This window comes from Pipistrellus hanaki, assembly GCF_964339955.1.
Source record: "Pipistrellus hanaki genome assembly, chromosome: 14".
Lineage (NCBI taxonomy): Eukaryota > Metazoa > Chordata > Mammalia > Chiroptera > Vespertilionidae > Pipistrellus > Pipistrellus hanaki.
The window spans coordinates 34237932-34263040 of NC_140516.1; the positions used below are offsets into that span (position 1 = coordinate 34237932).

Here is a 25109-nt window from a genome sequence, read left to right on the forward strand (position 1 = left end):
TCCTCCGGATCCGGAGCCTCGCTGCTGCCCTGGCCCCCACTCGCTCCAGTGACCCAGGGGTCCGTTGTTGCTGCTGTGTGGATCCCTGTTAGGGCCCTGAGAGTCCCGGAGAACAGAACACCAACCGGCACTGTTTGGGGCTTAATTTAGTTAAGTTAGCTTTTTTTTAATTTTATTTTTTTTTTTAATTTCCGAGAGGAAGGGAGAGGAAGAGAGAGAAAAGCATCCATGATGAGAGAGAATCGTGGATCGGCTGCCTCCTGCACACCCACAACCGGTGATCAAGCCCACAGTCCGGGCATGGGCCCCTGACTGGAATAGAACCTGGGACCCTTCAGTCCACAGGTCCAAGCTCTGTCCACTGAGCCAAGCCAGCCAGGGCTGGTTAAGTCAGCCTTAGCGGGGCAATGGGAAGATACCAGTGGAAATTGGCATTGCTTTCTGATTTTTTTCTTAAGGTTGATGGGGTTTTCTTTTGTCTCATTGGTTGGGGACGTCTGGTTGCAGAGGATAAAGGAAGTCAGGTGAGAGTCTTAACTTTTCCAAATCAGCAGAAGTAAGAATGTGGGCAAGTCAGCAGTGCCTTTCTCCCTTCCTTCGTTTTGCGGGGAAAGGAGGGAGGAGATGATGGAAAAGCTGGTGCCTCATCTGAAGATGGGCTCCAGGCTGCTGGCCACGGCTGCCTCGCTTGTCCCAAGCCCATTCTGACTCCCAGAGAGGAGAGGACCATGTGAGCTTTGCCTCGGGGCATTGGGCACTGGGAGGAGGGACTCTGAGAAACTGGAAGGAGGTAAGAAACCTCCCTATTTTAGGTATAAAAATGAAAGGAGAGACTAAACAGCAGGAGAGCTTCATGGAGAATTTTGAAGAGTCCTATACCTGGAACTAGATTCAATTGTGGGACACACCTGAATCTAGGCTCATTCTCACCATGGTGGCAGTATCCACTGATCTTACACACAAGCACACACACACACACACACACACACACACACACACTCCCTCTTGGCGGCGGTGGGAAGACTCTTCTAAAACATCAGCCTCTTCTATGTCACCTGGGCACAAAGGTGTCTCCTGGTATCAGGGACACCTCGAGCCCTGATGGGTACAGGCAACTCAGCCGGCTCCATCTCTCGGCTTATTTAAGGGGAACGAAAGTATCAGAAATGAAGGAGAACCCTGAAAGCAAGTCCCCCGGCCTTACCCACACCCGCTCCCTCGTTCTTCAGGCGGGAAGGCCATATCTCAGGGCCCCGCTGCAGCAGGGGATGGGAGAAACTTCCTGGTCAAGACAGTGGATAAGAGTGCAAACCCGGCCAGGAAGTCTCTGGCTCACCTTCGGACATATGGGAAGCAAAGCAAAATGCCACCTTTCTCGGTGATTTTATCTGGTTCCGTAGTAGAGAATACTTTTTCATAATTTTTCTCAATTCTCCCTGCAAGCATAAAATAACCCTGCCCTTCCTCAGGAAAGTAGCTAATCTTCTCTCTAGGGAACCTTGGAATAATATTGCTTTTTTGTGTTTTCAATTCCAAGTGCAGTGTTAGTTCCTAGAGGGACTAAAGTTGTCTTAGTGAAAACAAGAGTAAGTTTTGATAGTTCATGTGGTGAAAGGGGAAAAAATGTGTTTCCTGGAGGTTCTTGTTTTTTTCCCAGTAAAATAGGCACAAATACCATTATTTATGAGTATTACGATTTCATTTCCCTAGCCACATAGGTTATTTAGATGTACTGTATGACGTAGCAATAGCAATCAATCTCTCGGTATATTTTTCTGTAGTTTGTAGCTGACTACAGTGGACAAGATAATTTTTTACAACGCGTGGGACAGAATGGCTTGAAGAATTCGGAGAAGGAGTCCACCGTCAACAGCATCTTTCAGATCATCAGGAGCTGCAGCCGCAGTCTGGAGGCGGAGGATGAGGACAGCCCCAGTGAGGGGAGCGGCTCTCGGAAAAACTCCCTGAAGGACAAAGCTCGCTGCCAGTGAGTTTACATTTTAATGGAAAGGAGGGGGCTCATTGCTGCTGCTTCCTATTTCGGTTTGGTTTCAGGCAGATGCCTAAAAAAAAAAACCTCCACCTTTATCAGTAAGCAGTGCTTCTTTCTCTTCCATCTTTACAAATTCTGAATTAGATTTTTTTTTCCTGTTTTTAAAATATATTTTGTATTGATTTCAGCGAGGAAGGGAGAAGGAGAGAGAGATAGAAACATCAATGGTGAGAATCATTGATCGGCTGCTTCCTGCACACCCCCCACTGGGGATCGAGCCTGCAACCCACGCATGTAACCTGACTAGGAATCAAACTGTTAACCTCTTAGTTCATAGGTTAACGCTAAACCACTGAGCCGTGCCTGCTGGGCAAGAATTTTTGTTTTTAATTTGGCTGCGTTATTCTAAAATTACTGCTTATAATCTAATTTCTTGCCGTCAGTCAGACCCTCTAAAGGAAACTAAAGCTACCCTGCTATTTCTAAAAATTCAACCAATTAAATTTCAGGGTTAGAACCATGGTCCCATTTGTTTATTTCATAGCTGCTATACAAATAGTTTTTAATAGTCACTGAGTGGAACACGGGAGTGGTATTAGCATTTTTAAATGAAATATAGTGATTTAGTAGGGGTAGAGTGACACTTACTAGATAGTATTTTTAGCAACTTCCCTCAACCTTTGAGTGATTCCAAGTCAGGCGGTCAAGGCTCTCACTTTCAGAAACACAGCTCTGTGCGGTGACAACCTCAGCTTTGCAACTTTTTACTTGTTCCAGTTGCTGTTTATCAGCAGGCATTGCAATCTAGCCAGATGTGCTTATCCACAACCAAACGGAAGATCAGAGACCAGGGGGCCATGCATTGCTTCTCTTCAAGGTTGTTTAGTCACAGCCAAGCCTGTCTCAATGGCAGAACCTGGCCCAGCTGGAGGAATCAATTCTTCAGCACCTCCAGAACTGTTAGGTCTACTGGCATTGACGTCTTTGCCACAAAAGGTTTTATTTGTAGTTAGTACTCATGAATCAGACCTTGCCGTTGTCTTAGGGTCCTTTGTGTGTGTGTGTGTGTGTCCCCGTAAGCCATTGCTATTCATTTTGCAGAGTCTTTCCAGTTGTCTGTGTATGTGTGTGAGCCTACAATGGGAAGGGTGACAGTGTTTTCAGAAAATAATTTATTTAGAGTTGGAGTACTAGATACTTAGACTCAGTGGTGAACACAGAAATGAATGCTTTGTATCTGAACCCCTAATGCTATTATGTTTTAAGGAGGTAAACCTATATTCCAAATTTCTTAGGGCCTCTCCAGACCTCACTTCCTTGCTCATTCCTCCAGAGAGGACCCAGGTGCTCATAGGTTAACTGTTAGTGCCCTCACCGGTGTCCCAGCCCTAAAGCTCAAATGTCTCTCAGGTAGCTAGCTTTCTTTTAAGTTTATCTCAGTCCAAAGATTACTTGAAAGTTTTCTCACTAACAGTGTGTTGCCTTTAGTATTATATTATAGGTAGCATTATATATGTGTTAGTATGTACAGTATCAGGGGACCACCTACAAATAAGCACATGTCTACTCAAGAAGCATCTCATAGCCATTTAAGTCCTTAACCTATATCTACCTCTATTTACCTGTATAGGTATCTATGTATATATCTACCCCCTTCCACACACACAAAAAAAAATTTGTAGATGCCTATGAGAATAAATATAACTAATTGAAGATATTAAGGGAAATAAGTTAGGGAGAAATAATACAAAAGTGTATGCTCTACATTCTTTATAGTGACTTAATTTTGTTCTGAGATTCTTAATGGCCAAAGGGAAGGTGGAGTCATGATTTATTACAAGTTTCACGATATTTATAAGAAAAATCAAACAGACTTTGGGATAAACCTTTTCTTCCTATTGAGTTCTGGCAAAAATTCATTCCTTAAATCCTACTATACGGGAAACATCATCTCTGAATAGATAAAATAATGAATTTTATATGGCTCTTTTTTATAACAACCTTTACTTGTTTTGGGATGGGGTGTCAATTAAAAGTGTCCACCTTCCTAAAATACTTTCAGGGCTGTTACCTTTGGTTGAGCCTCAGAGACCAAGCTGCTGAGCTTTCCCTTCACCTTCACCATCTTTTCCATTTGCTGGGGGTTCCTTCAAGTGATAAATCTCTTACCTAATCCTGTCACCTCCCATGACATTTTTATTTCCAGCCTCCTGCTTATTCTCTTGTTCTCTTTCTAACGGTTTTATCATCTACATCCTAAGAACATTTCCCTTCCGCTTCCCATTTTCCAGATCCTGCTTCTAAGCACTCTTAGGAGGAGGGGAAATAGCTCAAAAATGTAAATATTTCTTTTACAAAACCTGTGAAGCCACGTTGAAAGGCTCACATTGTAACCTCTGGGTCTCAGTACCAGGAACAGCTTCTTTACCCCAAGTGACTGCGGTTCTGACATGAGGCGCTGGACACACGAGGCAGGAGTGAGGTGTTCGATAAAATCTCTGAAAGCAGACCAGCAGGCCCTGTTTCCAGGACTTGGAAATTGATTCTGGGTCCAGAGCCTCATACTGACGTTGTAAATACAATCCTGACAATAATGATATTAGTAATATTTAACATTATTATTTATTAGTAATATTTAACATTATTATTTATTTTTAACAAACACTGTCGTAATATTTTACAAATGTTACATTATTTAATCCTCACAGCAGTTGCATTTTCCTCGTGATCTCTCTCCCAGCAGGGTCAGGGTTTAACCTCAGGCTAACGGGCTCCGAAGTCCACACACCACCCAGATATGATTTAGAAGCTGTCTGTTGTTGAGGAAAGTGCTAAGTTAATTAAAAGCAAGAATTTGCCAGAAGCAAGCTTAAAAGTCTGGATGTTATTAGAGAGCAGCAATAGTTAGTCCTTTGGAGAACGTATACATTTTCTCTGATCTTACAAAATTATTTTAGGCTTACCACCTGATGAATTATGTTCATGTAATCATATTAACTTTTTAGGAAGTCATGAAGGGTTATTAAGAAAATACACTTGTCCCCTAAGAATATTTTCATCAGGGAACACTGGAAAAGTCTTTGTTAATTTATGGTTTCTAACTGAAGGATATTACAGAAGCCCTCTGGAGAGGGACACAAACTTTCCTTCTCTTTTTACTCCGTCATCCTCTTCGTAAGACATATGACTTGTTTGACAAGGTATTTCTTTACCGGTAAACCACATATTTGACATTTGGTTAATGTTATTTGGTTCCTAAATAAATCTTTACGTTCCACCTTATTCCTTTTTGTAAACCCACAGAAACGTGTCTCCTGAGAGGGTCAGGTATAGAAGTGCATAAAATCCACTAAGAGACAAAGCTACTAGGTTCCTTCTCGAAAGGAACTTATTTCTTTACAAATAATTGTCTGGGCACTCATCCCTGGAAGAATGCTTTGTAATGGAATATTAACACTGAGCATTAGTTCTTTTGTTCTGGGAAGAAGAAAAAAAGAAGAAGAGGAAGAAAGAAAGAAACTGACTCCAAGAAAGAGTGTCTATTCTCTCACCCAGCTCCCATCATGTATGAGTAGCAGAAAAGGGCTCCAGAAAAGCTTAGAGTTTTCCTTTCCAGACACTATTCTTCATAATTAATGCTTGTAGGGGTTTTGGGGTTTTTTGTTTTTTGTTTTTTGGCTGGAATATGCTTGATTTAGTTCAGAACTCAAACTAAACAAAATATGAGAAATACCATTTCTCTTGCTAATGAAAATCAGAAATTTTAAGTCCAGCTTAACATATGTTGTATTTCATGGGTATTAACACTTCCCAATTGAATCCTTTTTGTACTTGAAAAACAAAACAATAACAAAAACTATGACATAAAGAATATGGAAATGGTTCCAAAGAAAGGAAATAAAAAGATTAAAGGGCTTGACTATGTTCTAAAGAAAGCCCCTCTAGAGGAACAGCTGGGCTGGGTTAGGCTCAGGAACGGAAGAGGAGAAGGAGAAGTGGGAGGGAAGAAACCTCCGTCTTCCTGTACTTCATCATAGTGGTATACTTCACTGAGCCAGATGCTGTGTTGTTGCTTCACGGGTGTTATTTTATTTGAACTGCATCATTCATCTGTGAAATGGGTATTGTCTTTTTGCCAGTAACAGATAGGTAAGGTGAGGCTCAGAGAAGTTGAGTCCTTTGACTGGGTCACACAGCAAATAGGTGGTGGAGCTGACCATTAGGCTTAGGGTGATTCTAGAAGGCATGTTGCTAATCACCGTGCTGTATGTGAGGGGTGTGGGGGACATGGGCACCAGTGCAGTATATGTAAGAGGGCACAGTATTGGTTTTTCATTGTTACTGAGAGCAGTTCCATCAGGATGGAATTGAATGTCTACAAAGGACTTTTTTTTTTTCCTTTCTTCACCTTTTTGTGTGGAAATGAAACATTAAGTGCATAAAGTAGAATGTATTTTTGCACACAGCAACCAGATCTTGATTTCTAATAACTTTCTTCAAGAAAAGAAAGCAGAGCTCCTTGAAGAAATGGTTGACTCTAGGATGGGGGCTGGAAATACACAAGATGAGCCAGGAACATGTTGTTGTGCCAGAAAGTAGAGATGTGCTTAAAAACAGCAACAAAACAGACTGTCAACATGACTTACCCCTGTGGATGCTGACCTGGCCTGGCCGAGGGAGTGTTGGTCATGGGTTGTTTTTTTAAAAAGTACACAAGAGCTGACTACAAACGCTCCCAATGGCCAATTTAAGCAAAATAAAGTAGCATTTGATTATAACCTAAAGTGTTAAATAAATATGCATGAGTTCACATATATAAATGATTAAAAAAAAACAAAAACAAATGGGGGAGAAGAGATAATTCCACATAACTTATTAGGTACTCTGCCCTATAGGAGGTAGAGCATAACTCCTCACTCCTTACACGTGGGCTGCGCCTAGTGACTTCCTTCCAAAGAGGACAGTCTAGAGAGGAGGCTTTAAAAGAAAACACAGCCCATGACCAACACCCCTCACCCAGGTCAGCGACAACAGAGGTAAGTCGTGTTGACAGTCTGTTCCCTGGATCTGATATGATGTGAATGCCACTCCCTCCGCGGGCTTCCTGCCCAGAACCTTGAACCCCAGGCTACTTATAAGAAAAATATCAGGCAAATTCTAAATGAGGGAAATTCTACAAAATACCTGAGCCGTGTTTCTCAAAACTGTCAAGATCATCAAAAACAAGGAAAGGCTGAGAAACTGTCATGTCTAAGAGGAGCCTAAAGCAACAGGACAACCAACTATAATGTGGTATCCTAGATAGAGTCCTGGAACAGAAAAAGGACATGGATAAAAAGTGAAGGAAATCTAGAGTATGGACTGTTGTGAATAGTAATGTGTCAGTATTGGTTTATGAATTTTGTCAGATATACCATCCTTAATATAAGATGCTAGTAATAGGGGAAAGTGGATGCAGAGGTATACTCTCTTTGCAATTTCTCTACATATCTAAAACTATTCTAAAATTTAACATTTTCTTTAAAACTAATGTATTAGTATTTGAATAATTATCAAGTGAATATATACATAACTGTTACCCAGAGTGGAAACAGTACCAGCTCCCATAAGCCCCTTATTTTCCTTCTTAATCATATCACTGTCAATTTTATGATAATACATCCTGTTTTTCTTTACAATTTTACCACTATTATGCATTCTTAAATTTTTTCCTGATTTAGAAATTTACATGTATATAAATATAGTATTATTTCTTGTGTGTCTTGCTTACGATTTGCCCATGTTGTTGCACGTAGTTAGCTGTTGGTTGTTATTTTCATTGCTGTGCAGAATTACACTGTATGAGTACACCAGGTTTTATTTATCCACTTTATCGTTGCTGGACATTTGGATTGTTTCCAGGGTGGGTGATCTGAAAAGGATATTCTGACCATCATATTTGTGAAATCTCCTATAGGTTTCTTTTCTTTTTTTAAGGATATCTATTTATGTGAGGTGAGAAGGAAGACCTGTTATTTGGAGGCAGGACTGGGATCTTGCTTGGGGACCAGGATCTAGACTGAGTCCAAGAAGCCCAGTGCTGCTGCTGCTTCTCATGCTTCGCCAATAGGCAGTGGGCTGCCCAAGTGCCTCAGGACAATGGGAACATTCCTTCCCAGACTTGTGTGGACCGGCTCCTTCTCAGTTTTACTCACCACTTTGCTTATAAAGTGTTTGGGTCAGACAGCAGAAACCTTGATCTTACTAACAATCCCTTGTGCTTTGAAGAGAATGAATCTCTCTTGGGCATGTTCCTACCCAGGCGACCAGATAGCAAGGAGGCAGTGGTCTCCCTTGCCTTTTCACCCCGTCCCCACCCCCAGATCCTCTAGTTCTGAAAACACAGGTTCCTCACGCAGGGCAGGAAATGTGCTAACTTTCTAAGCAGACAAGTCCTTTGTGCGCACACACACCCAGTGAGAGTCTAAGGTTGTGTCAGGGAGATCTGTTTTGCTCCTCTGGCTGCCATGATTCTATTTCCCAACGAGTGTCTTTGAACCAATCGTGTTTGATTTTTAACAGAGGCTCTTCTCGGGCCAGTTTATTAAGGCTTGGTTTGCCCACATTAGCCCTTCTGTATTCAGGTCATGACTCTTCTTAACAATCAAGTTGAAAGCAAAAGAACCTAGTGATGAAGGTTCCAGGCTAAAGAGTCAGACAGACCAGAATTCTGCCTCCCTTAGGCCTCTTCTGAGCTGGGTAACCTGGAGGAGTTACCCACCCCTTCCAAGCCTCAGGTATCTTCGTAGGATTAAAAAAAAAAAATAGTAAGAAACCTTACTTCGAAAGTGGGATCAGGTGCAAAAATGTATGTAGAATATTTAACACAGTTCCTAACACAACAGGGAAAATGAATACATAATGATAATTTGCTGTTGACATTAAAATACATAACTAACCTAGTAATTTCTTTCCTTATCCCTGTGTTTATAATATTGCTATATACAAGGTTTTATAACATAGCTATAAAAATTACTGTGACTTTCAGCATTTTATGTTTTCTATGCTAATTAAAGTTCATCATGGAATAAAAAATATGCCCAGTGTCAGTAAAAGGCTTTGTGTTGTTCTCACTTCTGCTTATAAGACAGACCAGATTTGTATCTCTTTCCATCAGGTTTGTAATTGGAGATTTGCTGGATACGGAAAACGACATCTTTGAGCAGCCCAAAGAATGGGACCCTCATGGGTTAGAGGAGCCACAGAAGGCCTTTGACCACGGGATAGAGCTCATCCCATGGTACGTGCTGTCTGTCCGAGCTGACGTGCACCAGTTCCTGCTGCAGGGGGCCACGGTCATCCGCTATGACCAGGACACGCACCTCTCCGCCCGCTGCTTCCTCCAGCTTCAGCCTGACAACAGCACCCTGACCTGGACCAAGCCCACCACGGCCTCCCCAGCCAGTGCGAAAGCAAAACTCGGTGTGCTTACTGCCACATCCGAGCCTGGCAAATTCCCGCTACTGGGCAACGCTGGATTAAGTGGCCTGGCGGAGGGGGTCTTGGATCTGTTCTCCGTAAAGGCTGTGTACATGGGGCACCCTGGCATTGATATACACACTGTGTGTGTTCAAAACAAACTAAGCGGCATGTTTCTCTCGGAGACTGGTGTGACGCTGCTCTATGGGCTTCAGACCACGGACAATAGATTACTGCACTTTGTGGCGCCGAAGCACACAGCTAAAATGCTCTTCAGCGGACTGTTGGAACTCACGAAAGCTGTGAGAAAGATGAGGAAGTTCCCTGACCAAAGACAGCAGTGGCTGCGGAAACAGTACGTCAGCCTCTATCAGGTAAGGGGTGCGACCTTCCCTCTCTCCTCAGCAGTATCATTCTAACGGTATAAATCTTACGAAAACACTTTTGGCTCATTCTCCCAATGCTGTCACTTCCTACCTGAGTGATAGTGGACAGCTTTCACTTAGCCTCTCTGTGCTCAATCTTTATCTATAAAATGAGAAGAACAGCAATACCTATTTATTCATAGGGTGTCTGTGAGGTTTCATTGAGTTTATATGTGTAAAGGCAAATTGTAAATTCTTATATATAAAGGAAATTGGCTCATAGTAGGTCCTGTTATTATTTGATATGAAAATAGTGACTGTGGTCATTATACCTCTCCCATCTGAAAAGAAACCAGTTAATGTAAAAGCATTTTCCCTTAAAGTTTTCACAGAAAGCATTGGGATCTGAACACTTTTATTATTAATTAGGGACTAACTGATTCATTGGAAACCTTCACTTTGGGAATAGAAATCCTGTTCCATCACCTAATATGCTACGTGACTCTCGGGGAGTTATTTAACTGACTGTATTTCTAACTATAGAATTTCCAAGGTCAACAGAAACTTTCCCAAGTGTGGGATAACTCACATGGAGTTCGTCCCAACAAGGTTTAGGGTGGAAGCAGCCTTGGGAGGTATTAATAGTTTCTCACTGAACCCCAGTCTCTCATTAACCCTAAATTGTCAGGGACTGTAACACCCCCCACTGTGTTCAGGCCTGACAGCAGGACTGGGCAGAGGGAGGTGGTGAGAAGAGACACCATGCTTGTGGAGAAAGCAGGGCAGAGCCTGGAAACTGAGTCACAGGCCCCCCACAAGGCGACACTGTCACTAGCATTGTCAAAGGAGCTATATCAAAGCATTCAGTTTCTCTTTTTTATGCTTTTCTATCTCTGGGGGAAGAGGGGACTTAACTTTTTTACTAGTGTTTAGAACAAATAGAACTATGACTTAAAGTACTAAAGTGACTGATTTCATGCACTTTTCACAGTTCTACCATGTTTCTGAAAATAGACACATTTCCCCTGCGAGATGTAAAGAGAGGTACTTTTATTGTTAACTAGGGACTAACTGATTCATTGGAAACCTTCACTTTGGGAATAGAAATCCCGCTTCCTCATGCCCATGCAATACCTCTGAAGAGAGATCATATCCTGAATAAGTAACTTGATTAATTAATTAATAAGCACATAGGCCTACATACACGGGTATGCTAATGCTGCACAGCACAAAGCCCCTTTTAGTTAATTCATCTAAAGTGGAAACCAGAATACCTTCTTCCTATCTACTCCACAAGGAGCTTTCAGTGCTGTCAGTTGCTTGGAGGAGGGTCTTCAGGAGCAATTATGAATATTGATTTTTACTTACAGTCATTCTGCAGCCTTATAAAATCATGGAAATCCAGTCAACCTGGCCATAAACCAAAGTCTTTGAGCTCAATTACAACCACTGGCACAAAGGCTATGTGATATATTGGCTCCATTTGTTTCCTTCCCAAGCTTAGAGCATAAAGTAGCTGAATTAATCCATAAAGTATACTTAGTTTCTCAGGTTTTGCTGAAAGAGGCACCAGCTTAGACCATGAACAGCTTATGAGAAGAAGGAAGAGGAAGAGGTGCTGCTAGAGCAAAGGCACAGGAAGTGACCTAGGGCAGACTCACTCCTATCAGCAGCAAATCCGGCTACACCTCTCCCTTCCCCCTACCAAACCCTCCACCCTCCTCCCTGCATGGAACCAAGTGGTTACAGTGGAAAGGCAAAACAACTCCATGTATCTCAGTCTCTTCTGAAAACATAGGTGACGTTCTTCCTCAAAACAGTGTCCTACATGAACTGCCCAGGAAGGAAGGCATCATGTCTTAGAAATAAACACTAGAGATTTCTTAGTCAACAAACTGACCATTTTCCTATTATACAGACGTGTTCTCAGACTATCTTAAGGAACATCAAAATGATGCTAATTTGGTACTTGGAGAACAAAAGGTCAAATAGGCAGCATGCTGAATGCCCCTCGTGGTGACTTATAATAAGGCTTAGCACATTTAAGGCTTGGAGGAGTCCCAAGTACAAAAGAAACCTATATAATGTATATTTGAGTTAAAGAAATTTATTTAAAAAAAAAAAAAAAAAAAGTCTTGAGTTTTTCAAAACTGCTTTTAAGGGCCCTGCAAGAATATTTCTTTATCTCTAATTTGGGAAGAGCTTGTATAGAAAATAATATTTCTAACATTCGAGTCCCCTTCTGTGATGAATGCATGTGACGTTATCTTCAAATAAAAGTATTTTAATATTAGTAAATTGATATAATGGAAATAGTAGCAGGAGATAAAGCAAAAGTCAAGAAGAAATAGTGACATTTGTAATGAAGCGTAGGAATACAGGAAAGTAAAAGAAAGTAAACCATGCACTTTATTTGATGTGGAGTGTAGAGGAAAAACTAGTATCAAAACTTTGACTCAAGGTTATCATGGGCAGAGCTAAGAACCCATAATCCTGGGTATTTGGAAAGATCTCTGGGAAGCTGAGAAGGTTAAATATAGGATTACCAGGTAGACAGACTTCTTTGGTAGTAAGCAACAGAAACGAATTCTGGCTATCTTCAAGAAAAATAAGGATTTATTAAAATGGTTAGATCAGTTTAACTATCTTCAATATATCATGTGCAAAGATATGCTAAGAGGTAAAAGTGCATGAATATTTTTAAGGAATCGATTTCCTGATCCTCAACTTCCACATGAACTTTTTTTCTAAAACTGAGATTGTGTATTCACTCACAGTAGTCCTTCTCCCAAATTAAAAATAGAAGGTGCATCCTTCACCCATCCCAAATGGGGTTATTGTTTTGTATAAAATGAAAGAGAGATTCTAACCACATTTCAGATCCCAGAAAATCTCCTTTAAAGATTAAACAAGGGAATCCTGCCTTTTTCAGACCAAATATATTTTTGTTAAGAGTAAAGTCTGGTCCTGATCAGTTTGGCTTAGTGGATAGAGTGTTGGCCTGCAGACTCAAGGGTCCCAGGTTCGATTCCAGTCAAGGTTATATACCATGGTTGAGGGCAATCCCTAGTAGGAGGGGGTGTGCAGGAGGCAGCTGATGTTTCTCTCTGATAGATGTCCCTTACTCTCTTTTCCTCTCCCTTCCTCTCTGTAAAAAATCAATAAAATATATTATTTTAAAAAAAGAGTAAAGTTTGGCCCATGTTGGGATGTTCTTAGTTAAAAAAGCCAAAGCGGTAGAGGCTGATTCTTTTATATGTAGAAGGTAATTGGGTCTATTACATTTCTTATTAGAGACTTTCTTTTTAGAGCAGTTTTGGGTTTACAGTAACAATAGCACAAGGTTCATGGTACATTGGTTTTCCATGAACCTCCTGCTGCCATGCATGCATAGGCTCCCCCATAGTCAGCATCACGCACCAAAATGGTACATTTTCTTACAAAGAATAAGCCTGCATTGTCCATCATAATCACCCCAAGTCCACAGTTTACCTTAGTGTTCACTCTGGGTATGTTTACTTGCCATCTGTATGTCTTCTTTGCCGAAGTATCTGTTACGGTCTTTGGCCCATTTTTTAAATCAGGTTAATTGCCTTGTTATTGTTGAATGTTAAGATTTCTTTGTATATTTTGGATAGCAGTCCTTTATCAGATGTTTCTTTTGCAAATATTTTCTCCCATTCGGTGGCTTGTCTTCTTCTAATGGTCTTGATAGTATCTTTCGCAGAGCAGATGTTTTAAATTTTAATGGAGTTATTAAATTTTAGAAAATGTATTAGTTAAGACCCATAAATTTTTTGTATATTATTCAGTAAGGTAGATAAAATCTTTTTATGAAATTGGGTCATTGGCTACTTTGGAGCCAGTGGTAGGGACCTGTTAGCCGGGACTCTCTTCAGCAAGCCTGCACCGGTGGCATGATCTCCAGCCATTTTTATTCTCACATCACTGCATTCAAGGTTCTTCTTCTAGGGAGAGAGGTTCTGATGGGCTTCTTTGGATCCTGTGTCAACCATTTGTCAAGAGATGTTAAACCCATGACTACGTCCAGGGGAGAAGGGATAAAGTAAAATTAGGATATGGTTAGAGAAAAGAGAGATGATTAATGGACAGGTATAAATCACAGATATCCACTACAAGAGAGCACCAAAAGTTTCCCATATCAAGTATCTAATTTGCTCAGCATCCTGGGATTCTGAACAGGATGCAGGAAGTGAGAGGTCACAACTCAAGTCATAAAATCAGACAGTCACTGAACACTAGGAAGAAGCGCAGACACACACACACACACACACACACACACACACAGCCGCTTTATTATTTACAAAGCAAAATCCATTTACTGCCACTTCTATGGAACTACAAAGGAGGACTAGCCTTAAACATTTGCAGAAAATAAAGATAGTAAATGGAAAGTATTTTTAAAAGAGCCCTTTTATGCAATCTGTATCAGTATCTTTAATTCATATGCATCTTTTTGTAGTTTTATTACCTGGGTTTCCTATCTTATAAGGAGAATTTTTTACCATTGTCAATTGAACAATTAATATTTAATTAAATAAATAAATTCTCGCTGCTCACTGCATCTTATATGGCATTGCCTTAGGAGAAACAGCTACTGTAAGTCACTGCCCGCCCTTCGAGTGTGTTTTTGCTGCTCACAGCATCATATGCCTGATGTTCTGAGTCCCTGGTCTCTCTATCCTCGGATATTAGTCACTTGGGAGGATGGCAGCCCAACTATTTGAGGTGTTCCTCAGAACCCTCCAGCGTGGCTTTTAGGTATGCCACATACCCTATCTTTAAAGTCAGACTGTCGCAAGCATCAACCAGTGTGAAAATACCTAGAGTGAAACAATAACGAATAAGGATTGATTTTACTTAAATAGATTCACACACACCCAGCTTCTCCAAAGCCCTACTTTGCGAAACACATCTTAATGAATTTTTTGCAGTGGTAATTCTGTACGTAACCTTGGGAAATGGGAAGGGAAATTATTTTTGTTAATACCAGTTGGACACGGCCCTATTAAAGCACGTCACTGGAACTCAGCAGGGAGGTGACCAGGACTGCAGAGGATGTGATGAAATCCCCCACAGAGACCTGAGGATTAGAAAATAGAGCCACTTGGGTGGCCAGATTGTTATTCCTCAGTGGCTGCCTGTGCTCCTCCATCCCTGGGAATTTCCTGGGAGCCATGCATGTATTTACTTCCCCGTTGCTTGCTGTTCCCTGTATGTGTTCAGCATATGGTTCTTCTACAGGAGGATGGACGGTATGAAGGCCCAACTTTGGCTCATGCTGTGGAGTTGTTTGGTGGCAGACGATGGAGTACCCGAAACCCCAGCCCTGGGACATCAGCAAAGAGTGCCGAGAAGCCCAACATGCAGAGGAACAACACCCTGGGCATCAGTACTGCCAAGAAGAAGAAGAAAATCCTTATGAGGGTAGAGTGTTACTTGTTTATTGAGCATCAGATCCAATCATCTGGGACCATTGCATGGTCTGTATCACCATAAATGATCTTAGGTTATTTGGATTTGGGACAACATGAGGCATAAAATAAATGAAGTTTAAGGGTCTACCCACCACCTCCTGGGCGCCACACCCAGTGCTAGGAACTGAGTCAACAACACCAGAAAAAAGTCAGGGTCCATAGAGGGACACAGATGTGTTAACATACTGAGTGGGATCTAAATAAGTTATTATTATGTCGTCTTCAAAGTGCTTTAGGAGTGGAGAGAAGGAGGATATAGGGCTGAGAGGCAGGCAGAAAAGACTTCACAGAGCAATTGACATATGGTTCTTGAAGGTTGTATGGGAGTTTACAGATAACATAGGGGAAAGCATCCCAGGCAGATGAGGCAACAGAGAGGCATGAAAGATGTGGCTTGTTCAGGGAAGCACGTATAGTTATGAGTTCATGCTCTAAGCTGGAGCAGAAGCTCTGTGAGGGCGGGGAAAGGTGAGGAAGAAATGGGGATCAGATTTTAAAGATCTCAAAGGACCTGCTAAATGTTCATCCATGAATGAAGGATAAAGAAAAGGTGAGATAGACGTACCATGAAATATAATTGAACTTTGAAAAAGGAAGAAAATTATTTCATATGCTACATCATGGGTGCACCTTGAGGACATTACCCTAAGTGAAAGAAGCCAGTCACAAAAGGACAAATACCATGCGGTGCCACTCACATGAGGTACCTAGAGCAGTCCAGCACTTAGAAACAGAAAGTAGAATGGTGGTGGCCAGGAGCTGGGGGGTGAAAGGTAGTTGTTTAATGGATATAGAGTTTCAGTTTTACAAGGTGAGAAAGTTCTAGGGATTGTTGCACAACAAGGCACATATAGTGCCCACCCTTAAAATGGTTAAGGTGGTGAATTTTATGTTATACCTTTTATCACAATATAGACATACTAGAGGCCTGGTGCACGAAATTTGTGCTCTTGGGTGGGATGGGGGATGTCCCTCAGCCCAGATTGCGAGATGGTGCAGGCCAGGCCGAGGGACCCCACCAGTGCACGATCGGGGCCAGGGAGGGATGCAGGAGGTTGGCCAGCTGGGGAGGGACTCTGGTAGGGCTCCAAAGCATTTCTCGTTCAGTCCTCATCTGCTGGACCCCAGCAACAAGCTAACCTACCAGTAGGAGTGTCTGTCCCCTGATGGTCAGTGCATGTCATAGTGTGTGGTTGAGCAGCCTTAGCATATCATTAGCATATTACACTTTGATTGGTTGAATGGCTGACCAGCCAACTGGACACTTAGCATATTAGACTTTTATTATATAGAATATTTATCATTATTTATTATATATTTCATTACATATATTATCACTATAACATGATGATATATTTTCCCCAGGGTTGCAGATAGAAGGCTATTGATGCTTAAGTCGTATGATTCTGTCTCTACGTGGAGATTCCAGGGATCCCATGTCTCCTTTTATGGCCCCCTCCCCTGAGGAGTGCTGCTGTATAGTGAAGGACAAATGGGATAATATCCCATGAGAATACTTGGGTCTTTACTGGCTTCCCCAGGGGGAGGCAGCCTTGAAGGTGGGTCCCTCAGAAAACAGGGACCTGCCCGGACTAAAGCAGTGGTAGGAGAGGAACACAGAATGGGAACCACTCTGCGTTTTGTGTTCCCAGGGTGAGAGTGGAGAGGCGACCGACGACGAGATGGCCACCCGAAAGGCCAAACTGCACAAAGAGTGCCGAAGCTGGAGTGGCTCTGATCCTCAGGACATTAATGAGCAAGAAGAGTCAGGTAAAGCAGACAATCCCAGCTGACATTCCTGTATGAGAAAAACACACATTGGGTTTAAATGGCAATTTAAGTGTGGAGGGCAGAACTCTTTATCTTGTTAAATATACTTAAATAGATGATGGAACCCTGGAGGTATTTCTGCAAGCACTGTGCACTTGGAAGAAAATTCTCATTACTTACCTTGACATTATTGTATTAGCCATACAAGATACAATTTGATAGGTTAGACCAGTGGTCGGCAAACTGCGGCTTGAGAGCCTCAGTTTACCGCTTTGTTGACTAATTAGTTTGCTGACCACTGACCAAGACTCTCGATTTCAAGGCTGTTGTTGTTCCTTGTGATTAAGCCCCTATCCAGTGGTCGGCAAACTCATTAGTCAACAGAGCGGCAAACCGCTAGGTTAGACCAGTGATTCTCAACCCCCGCTGGAAATTAGAGCTTTTAAAAAAAAATATATCTGTCCAGCCAGGTGTGGCTCAATGGTTGAGCGTCAACCCAAGGACCAAGATGTCACGGGTTTCCAACCCTGATCAGGGCATATGTTCGGGTTGCGGGCTCCATCCCCAGTAGGGGGCTGGAGGCTGCCGAATGATGATTCTCTCTCACCACTAATGTTTTATCTCTCTCTCCCTCTCCCTCTTCGAAATCCATAAAAATATATTATAGATAGATAGATAGATAGATAGATAGATAGATAGATATCTGGATGCCCTGTCCACACTCCAGCCACTGATTCAGATGCTGTGTCTGGGACCTGAACATCTGCATACTTTTTAAGCACCCCCAGATGATTCTCATCTGTACTGGTGTTGAGAACCCTCAGATGAGTTCATTCATCTGAATATGTTGATGCTCCTTGTGTAGAAATTGCCTGCTTAGAGTGATTTGCTCAGACATCCAGAAGCATCTTTGTTGTCTTTGATTCTGAGGGAAATGGGGTTATTGTTTCTTTTCTGTCTTTCACGCTCACAGAGGCGAATGCCATCACAAGCCCGCCTAACCCTCTCCCTTCCAGAAGAGCCCACTCTCTGACCACGGCTGGGTCCCCCATCTTGGCTGCCGGAACGTCATCTCCCATCAGGCCAGTGTCCTCCCCTGTGCTGTCTTCAAACAAGAGCCCGTCCAGGTGGGGCCTTAACATGACAAAACAGCAGGACCCCTCACAGCATTCAGGCTGTGTAGCAGGGCGTCTTCTTCCAGTGCTCTGTGGAAAGACTGTCTCTGAGTTGACTTAGCAATGACATTGAGAACGGAAAGACCCCCAGTTTTTACATGCTCCTAATTTTCCTGATTTTATACTCCTATTTCCTCATAGTGCTATAATGGCTCCTAATTATTTGGCACATCAGCCCCCCAAAGGGCAATAGTAACCAAATCTGAGCTGTAACTTTCCAAATTAGCACTGTCCAATATAGTAGGCACTAGCCTGCGGCAGGGGGAGAGGGGAAGGCTATTTAAATTAATTAAAATTAAATAAAATTTAAAATTCAGCTTCTGGCTAAATGCAATAAAAAATAAAGTTCCGTTTCTCAGTCACACTAACCACATTCAAAGTGCCTCAGGGCTGCAAGTGGTTGGTGGCTACTAGACTGAACTGTGCAAACACGGACCCTTTGCTATTGGGTTTATTTAATACTCGTCTTATATAATAAGCTCTATATGTCTAGAGGAATGAATGTATTGCAGCAAGTCAGATATGTTTAGATCATTTCCAAGCTGGTGTTACAGTAAATTATAAGGTCCATGCAAATTACAGATTTGGAACAACATCTATCCTCTCAGAAGAAATAATATTAATTTTTTTAATATATTTTATTGATTTTTACAGAGAGAAAAAGAGAGAGACAGAGAGCTAGAAACGTCAATGAGAGAGAAACATCGACCAGCTGCCTCTTGCACACCCCCTACTGGGGATGTGCCTGCAACCAACGTACATGCCCCTGACCGGAATCGAACCCAGGACCTTTCAGTCCGCAGACCGACGCTCTACCACTGAGCCAAACCGGTTTCGGCAGAAGAAATAACATTAAAATGAAAGCCTTCCAAAGGAATTGGAAAGCCACACCATCTCCCACTGCCTCACACGACAGTTTAAGAAATGCAGAGATTCCAGGCAGAACCGAGATAAAACAGGCACTCCACTTTGCCCGTGAGAGGAGCAGGAGGAGGAAATGGGTCTGTGCAGACGCTGGCTTTGGAAACATTAATCACATACATACACACACACACACACACACACACACACACACACACACGCTACAGTAAATCATTTTTTAAAGGGAAGCATTCTTTCACAATGTGAACAATGAACACAATATAAGCTTTATACATCCAGATTTCTGTACTTGGTGAAACTGGACCAAGGGTGCGTGGGAATTCTTTGTGTCACTCTTAACAACTTTTCCACAAATTTAGGTACATAACACATTTAAAAGTTACAAAGAATCAGAATTCGCTACATTCAAATTCAGCCTATACAGCATCCTTGATGCACAAAATAGCCAAGTCACTGGGAGTAAATAGCCCTTCCCTTTATTTCAGTCACTCATGAGCAGGGGAAGGAAGGGCAGAATCAGAGAGGAAAATACTTTTAAAGAGGTAGAAATAGAGAAACTAACATATCAGATGCAAGATCACAGACGGACAGACACCACAGCCCACCAAGTGTTCTAAAACAGGAGGAAAAGACAGGGCAGAGGAAAAATCAGCCTGAATAGTGTTCGAGGGGAAAAGCAAAACTGAGCCCAGGAAGGGAAAGAGTAGACACGTGGAGCTCCCTGAAGTCAGGGGCTGCCCTCAGACCGCGGCTGGTCCTGGAATAGAGGCAAGACAGGGACGTTCCTGTTGAAATGAAGTGATAAACCACTTTATGGGACCTCCCTCCTCTTCCCGAACCTCCACCCTCTATTTCCCACACACGTGGAGGGCCAACAACCTTTCCCCTCAGAATAATATAAATCTAGCCTTTCGTAATACTCTTCCTTTAAACTTCAGCTGTCAGCGCAGAATCATTCTCTGTGAGTAAACATCGTTAGCAGGATTAAGGGTGAACAGTCTAGCCATTACAATATTCTCTATACTTTCTTATATAAGTTGAAATATTTCTAAAGTAAAAAATAAAAGACAAAAGTGAAAGAACAAGAGAGATCTTGTTCATTGATTTGGTTAACAACCAGTCAAAACATTTTTCATATTATCCTGTCAGGGAACCAGTAGAGAACGTTAAAAAAAAAAAATGTTGTGAAATAGCCAGACTGAAGTTTTGATCTAGCTGACTGATATTTTTATACTGAATAGATACAGCCTTGGCAGGTGCAAATATAATCCTAGACAGAATTGGCTTCTTTCCATTCTTAATATTTTTCTGACTCACATTTTCCATTAGTATTAAAAGCCCTTCCCTGAACTCATCTAAGAACTTGTTTAAAAAGGACAAAAAGAAGACATTAAGGCATTCAAGCCATTCTACAAAAATGGGTTTCTATAATTCAGAATACAGGGGGAAACATGCATCATTTCCCATAAGTTATAATCTAGTAATTTGGGGCTCTTTTTTTTAAAAATGACTTTTCTTCAAAGTCACATTTACATTCCCCCCTATCTTCCCTCCCCCGACTGGCCTGTGATTTCAAAGAACTGTTTTAATTAGTGGAAGCATATTAACCTTGACCTTATGTCCTTATTAAATAGTCTGTAAACATGAGGCCGTTTCAGTGTCTCATATGTTTGACCCCCTCTGACATAATATAAATTTTGAGAGGCATGAAAATAGCCTCCACCTTAAATGACTTGCAGTCCATCTTTTTGGTCCTATTGCTTAACGCGAGAGCATCATGGGGCAGGAGGGCAGACGGGGGCCCGTGCTGCCCATTAAGACGATGTTTTTCTTGCAGTGCCTGGAGCAGCAGCAGCTGGCACGGCCGCATCAAAGGAGGGATGAGGGGCTTTCAGAGCTTCATGGTTTCCGACAGCAACATGAGTTTCGTTGAATTTGTGGAGCTGTTCAAATCCTTCAGGTATGGCCCGCTTCCTCCCGCCCCTTCCTCAGCCCCGCATTTTAGCAGCAGTGCTGCATGCGAGGCGTTTTCATTCCTCACCCAGTGTAAGGAGCCGCAAGGACCTGAAGGATCTCTTCGACCTCTACGCCGTGCCCTGCAACCGGTCGGGCTCTGAGTCGGCCCCGCTCTACACCAACCTAACCATTGACGAGAACACCAGCGGTCTCCAGCCTGATCTAGGTTTGTGTAACAGTTTGATCTTTCCCTCCGAGATCTTTCTATCTGAGAAACCAGAGCTAGAGATCCAATCACACGAACCTTCCGCCTGCCTCACGCGGTCCGCTGCTACCTGGAGCATGGCGAAACATTTGGAGAAACTTTTTCATGGTGTCCTTGGCATTTGAGACAAGGAAATTCATCCTTGTGTCCGTGTATTTCAGTACATTTAACCAGTGGAGCCTTCCAGTACTGCTGGCAACTGGAACCCCTTTCCCGCCCATTTCCACATGTCCCCTGGGGTGTGGTGAGAACCACCGGTCTCTTCCCTGCCTACAGGCGATGGGTGCTCAGCCGCAGGGTGGGGGTTGTCTGCCCTTTAGCAACGAGCCTCTGTGGTGACCTCAGCAGGGCACTGCTGTCTGGACACCCAGGACATTTTCCCGAATCTGTAAACCAGAATGTCTAGTTCTGTCCCACTCACCACCGCCAGCACCAGCACTAGCCATGAATTTTAAAGGCTTTTCTTTTTCTCTCTGTTCTTGATGGAAAATAGCACAACGAAGCAAAAACAAAAACAAAGTGGAAAATATAATCACAACAAAACAAAAACAAAGTCCTCTTTTATGCAGTTGCTTTTTAATTATTTGAAACCTATATTGTCCTTAGCTAAGAATATTAACCTTTTTCAACTTTAGTCATAAGATGTGCTAACTATGGTTTAGTGAACCAGTTACACTTTTTAAAAATTTAATGGGCTGTTTTTTAAGAGCAGTTTTAGATTTACAGAAAAATGAGTGCAAAGAACAAAGAGTTCACATATTCTCTCCCCACATAGTTTCCCCTGTTATTAATATCTTGCATATGTGTTATAGGGAGCCAATACTGATATACTAATATTAACTGAAGCCCATAGTTTGCATTAGTGCTCACTGTTTGTGCTGCGTATTCTATGGGCTTTGACATAAGTATGACATGTATTCACCATTACCATGTTACAGAGAATAGTTTCACTGTCCTGAAAATCCCCTGTGCTCCATCTAGTCATGACACCTCCTTCGGACCCCTTGGCAACCACTGATTTTTATTTATTTATTTTTTACAGTTTGCACAGTATCGCCGTTTCCACAATGTCATATTTATGATCACGCAGTGCATAGCCTTTTCAGACAGGCTTCTTTCACTTAGCAATACACATTTAAGGCCTCTTCCAGTCTTCTCATGGCTTCACAGCTCATTTCCTTTTATAGCTGAACTAGAGGCCCAATGCACAAAATTCATGCAAGAGTAGGCTTCCCTCTGGCACCCTCACAGCCCCACTTCGTCCAGAAGGACGTACAATCTAATTAGCATATTACATATTTATTACTATAGACTAGAGGCCCAATGCACAAAATTCATGCAAGGGGCTTGGCCCTCACAGCCGCAGTGGCTTGCCTCAGCCCTCACAGCCCTGGTTTCGTCTGAAAGGTTGTCGGAAAGGTCATTCAGCTGTCCAGTCTTATTAGCATATTAAGCTTTTATTATCATAGATAATATTCCATTGTGTGGATTTATCACAGTTTGCTTAGTCATTCACCTATGGGAGGATTCCTGGTTGCTTCCAAGTTTTAGCAATCTTATATAATAAAAGGCTAATATGCAAATCAACTGAAGGGTGGAATGACCAGTCGCTATGATGCACACTGACCACCAGGGGCCAGACACTCAACACAGGAGCTGCCCCCTGGTGGTCAGTGCGCTCCCACAGGGGGAGTGCTGCTTAGCTAGAAGTCGGGCTCACAGCTGGGGAGCACAGCGGCAGTAGTGGGAGCCTCTCCCACCACCGCAGCAGCACTAAGGATGTCTGACTGCCAGCTTAGGCACACTCTGAGCCATCAGTTGGACATCCCCAGAGAGCTCCTGGACTGCAAGAGAGTGCAGTTCGGACTGAGGGACACCCCCCCGCCCAGTGCACGAATTTTGTGCACTGAGTCTGGTGATAAATAAAGCTGCTGAAACACTGTGTATAAGTTTTAGTGTGCATGTATGTGACTTTTCACCTCATGTGGGTAAACACCTCGGAATGCAATTGCTGGGTGGTAGGATGAGCCCATGGTTGGCTCTGTGGGAACCTTCCAGGCTGTCTTTCAAGTGGCCACAATGAACATGTCTGGCCAAGATGGTATCAGTGTGGTGCCACTGCAGCCTTGCTGGTGGGAGTGTAAGATGGTACAGCCATTTCGGAAGGGAGTTGAGCAGCTTTTTACAAAACTAAACGTACTCTTACCATACCATCCAGCAATTGCATTTCTTGGTCTTTACACGAAAGAACTGAAAACCTGTGTTCGTGTACACAGAAACCTGCACACAAATGTTTATGGTTACACTTTTATTTTGTTAATCCTTATTGTTGAAAGTATTACTTCTGTCTCCTTTTTGCCCCCTAGAGCCCCTCTACTCGCCCCTCGCCCCCACCCCCAGCTTTCACCATACTATTGCCTGGGTTCATGGGTTATGCCTACAAGTTCTTTGGTTAATCTCTTCCCACCCACTCACCCTCCCCTGCCTTCCCTCTGAGATTACACAGGGAATAATTACATCTTTAAAGTACAGAATAACTAATTTTAAATAGTTATTCTAAAATCTAAAGTTCAAATTCAGCCTAAAATCCCCAATTGAATGTATGTTTAATTCCCCTCAAATATCAAAGCTCATGGGCTTTCGAGGTCATCGATCTAGCTCTCTCTTAGTTTCTTTTACTTATCCATTGATTCCTTTTTTTAATCCCTCTACTCTTCGAAGCCAGGAATAAGCAATGACTTTGCTTGTTTAGACAGAATGTTGAAGAATTTCTCCAGCTTAATAATGCCACTTATTAAGCACAGGTATCTGTCAGTGAACTTTGTGGAAGATGCTGGCTAGTTTGTCCATGTTCCCTGGGTGATTCTGTTTCAGATTTGTTGACCAGAAATGTCTCAGATTTGGGGCTGTTCATTAAGAGTAAACAGCAGCTGTCTGACAACCAGAGGCAGATCTCTGACGCCATTGCTGCTGCAAGCATCGTGACGAATGGCACTGGGGTCGAGAGCACATCCCTGGGCGTGTTTGGGGTCGGCATACTTCAGCTCAATGACTTCCTGGTGAACTGCCAGGGAGAACACTGCACTTATGATGAAATCCTCAGCATCATCCAGGTATGCACCTGTTTCGTGTGCACACTTGTGTAAAGCCTCTGGCTCTTCTAATTATTTTCTGTTAAACATTTATTCTTTCCATACTTCTTTCCAAGGACTCTTTAAATTTGAGGCAGAAATAGAAGGGGGTTAAGGTTTTTTTTTAAAATACCAAATACATAAGTGTTCTTTTTTTTAAATATATTTTTATTGATTTCAGAGAAGAAGGGAGAATGAGAGAGAGAGAGAAATATCAATGATGAGAGAGAATCATCAATCAGCTACCTTCTGCACACCCCCTACTGGGGATTGAGCCCACAACCCGGACATGTGCCCTTGACCAGAATCAAACCCGGGACCCTTCAGTCTATAGGTCGATGCTCTGTCCACTGAGCCAAACCAGCCAGGGCCATAAATAAATAATTAACATAGATCCCAAGCCTTCTCTTACTCAGTGACTATTAAAAGGAATCAGTACACAATTCCTTCTTGTTCTAGCACATGCAATAGAATTGGTAGTCTAGCCTGCACCGGTTTGGCTCAGTGGTAGAGCGTCGGCCTGCGGACTGAAAGGTCCCAGGTCCGATTCCGGTCAAGGGCATGTACCTTGGTTGTGGGCACATCCCTGGTGGGGGTGTGCAGGAGGCAGCTGATC

The 25109-nt window shown here is 42.5% G+C and overlaps 1 protein-coding gene across 3 annotated transcripts in view; it reads left to right on the forward strand.

Moving 5' to 3' along the window:
- The window catches only part of PLCE1 (phospholipase C epsilon 1), a 268999-nt gene that overhangs the window by 192088 nt on the left and 51802 nt on the right, over positions 1-25109 (forward strand). For 2 of the 3 annotated variants that reach the window (XM_084903476.1, XM_084903477.1), the window contains 8 exons: positions 1782-1987; positions 9150-9825; positions 15082-15264; positions 16967-17084; positions 18058-18211; positions 20979-21101; positions 21187-21323; positions 24237-24475. In XM_084903476.1, coding sequence (XP_084759602.1) covers positions 1782-1987; positions 9150-9825; positions 15082-15264; positions 16967-17084; positions 18058-18211; positions 20979-21101; positions 21187-21323; positions 24237-24475 — 1836 coding nt within the window. The remainder of the gene's footprint in view (positions 1-1781; positions 1988-9149; positions 9826-15081; positions 15265-16966; positions 17085-18057; positions 18212-20978; positions 21102-21186; positions 21324-24236; positions 24476-25109) is intronic. The other variant, XM_084903478.1, reaches the window with a different exon arrangement.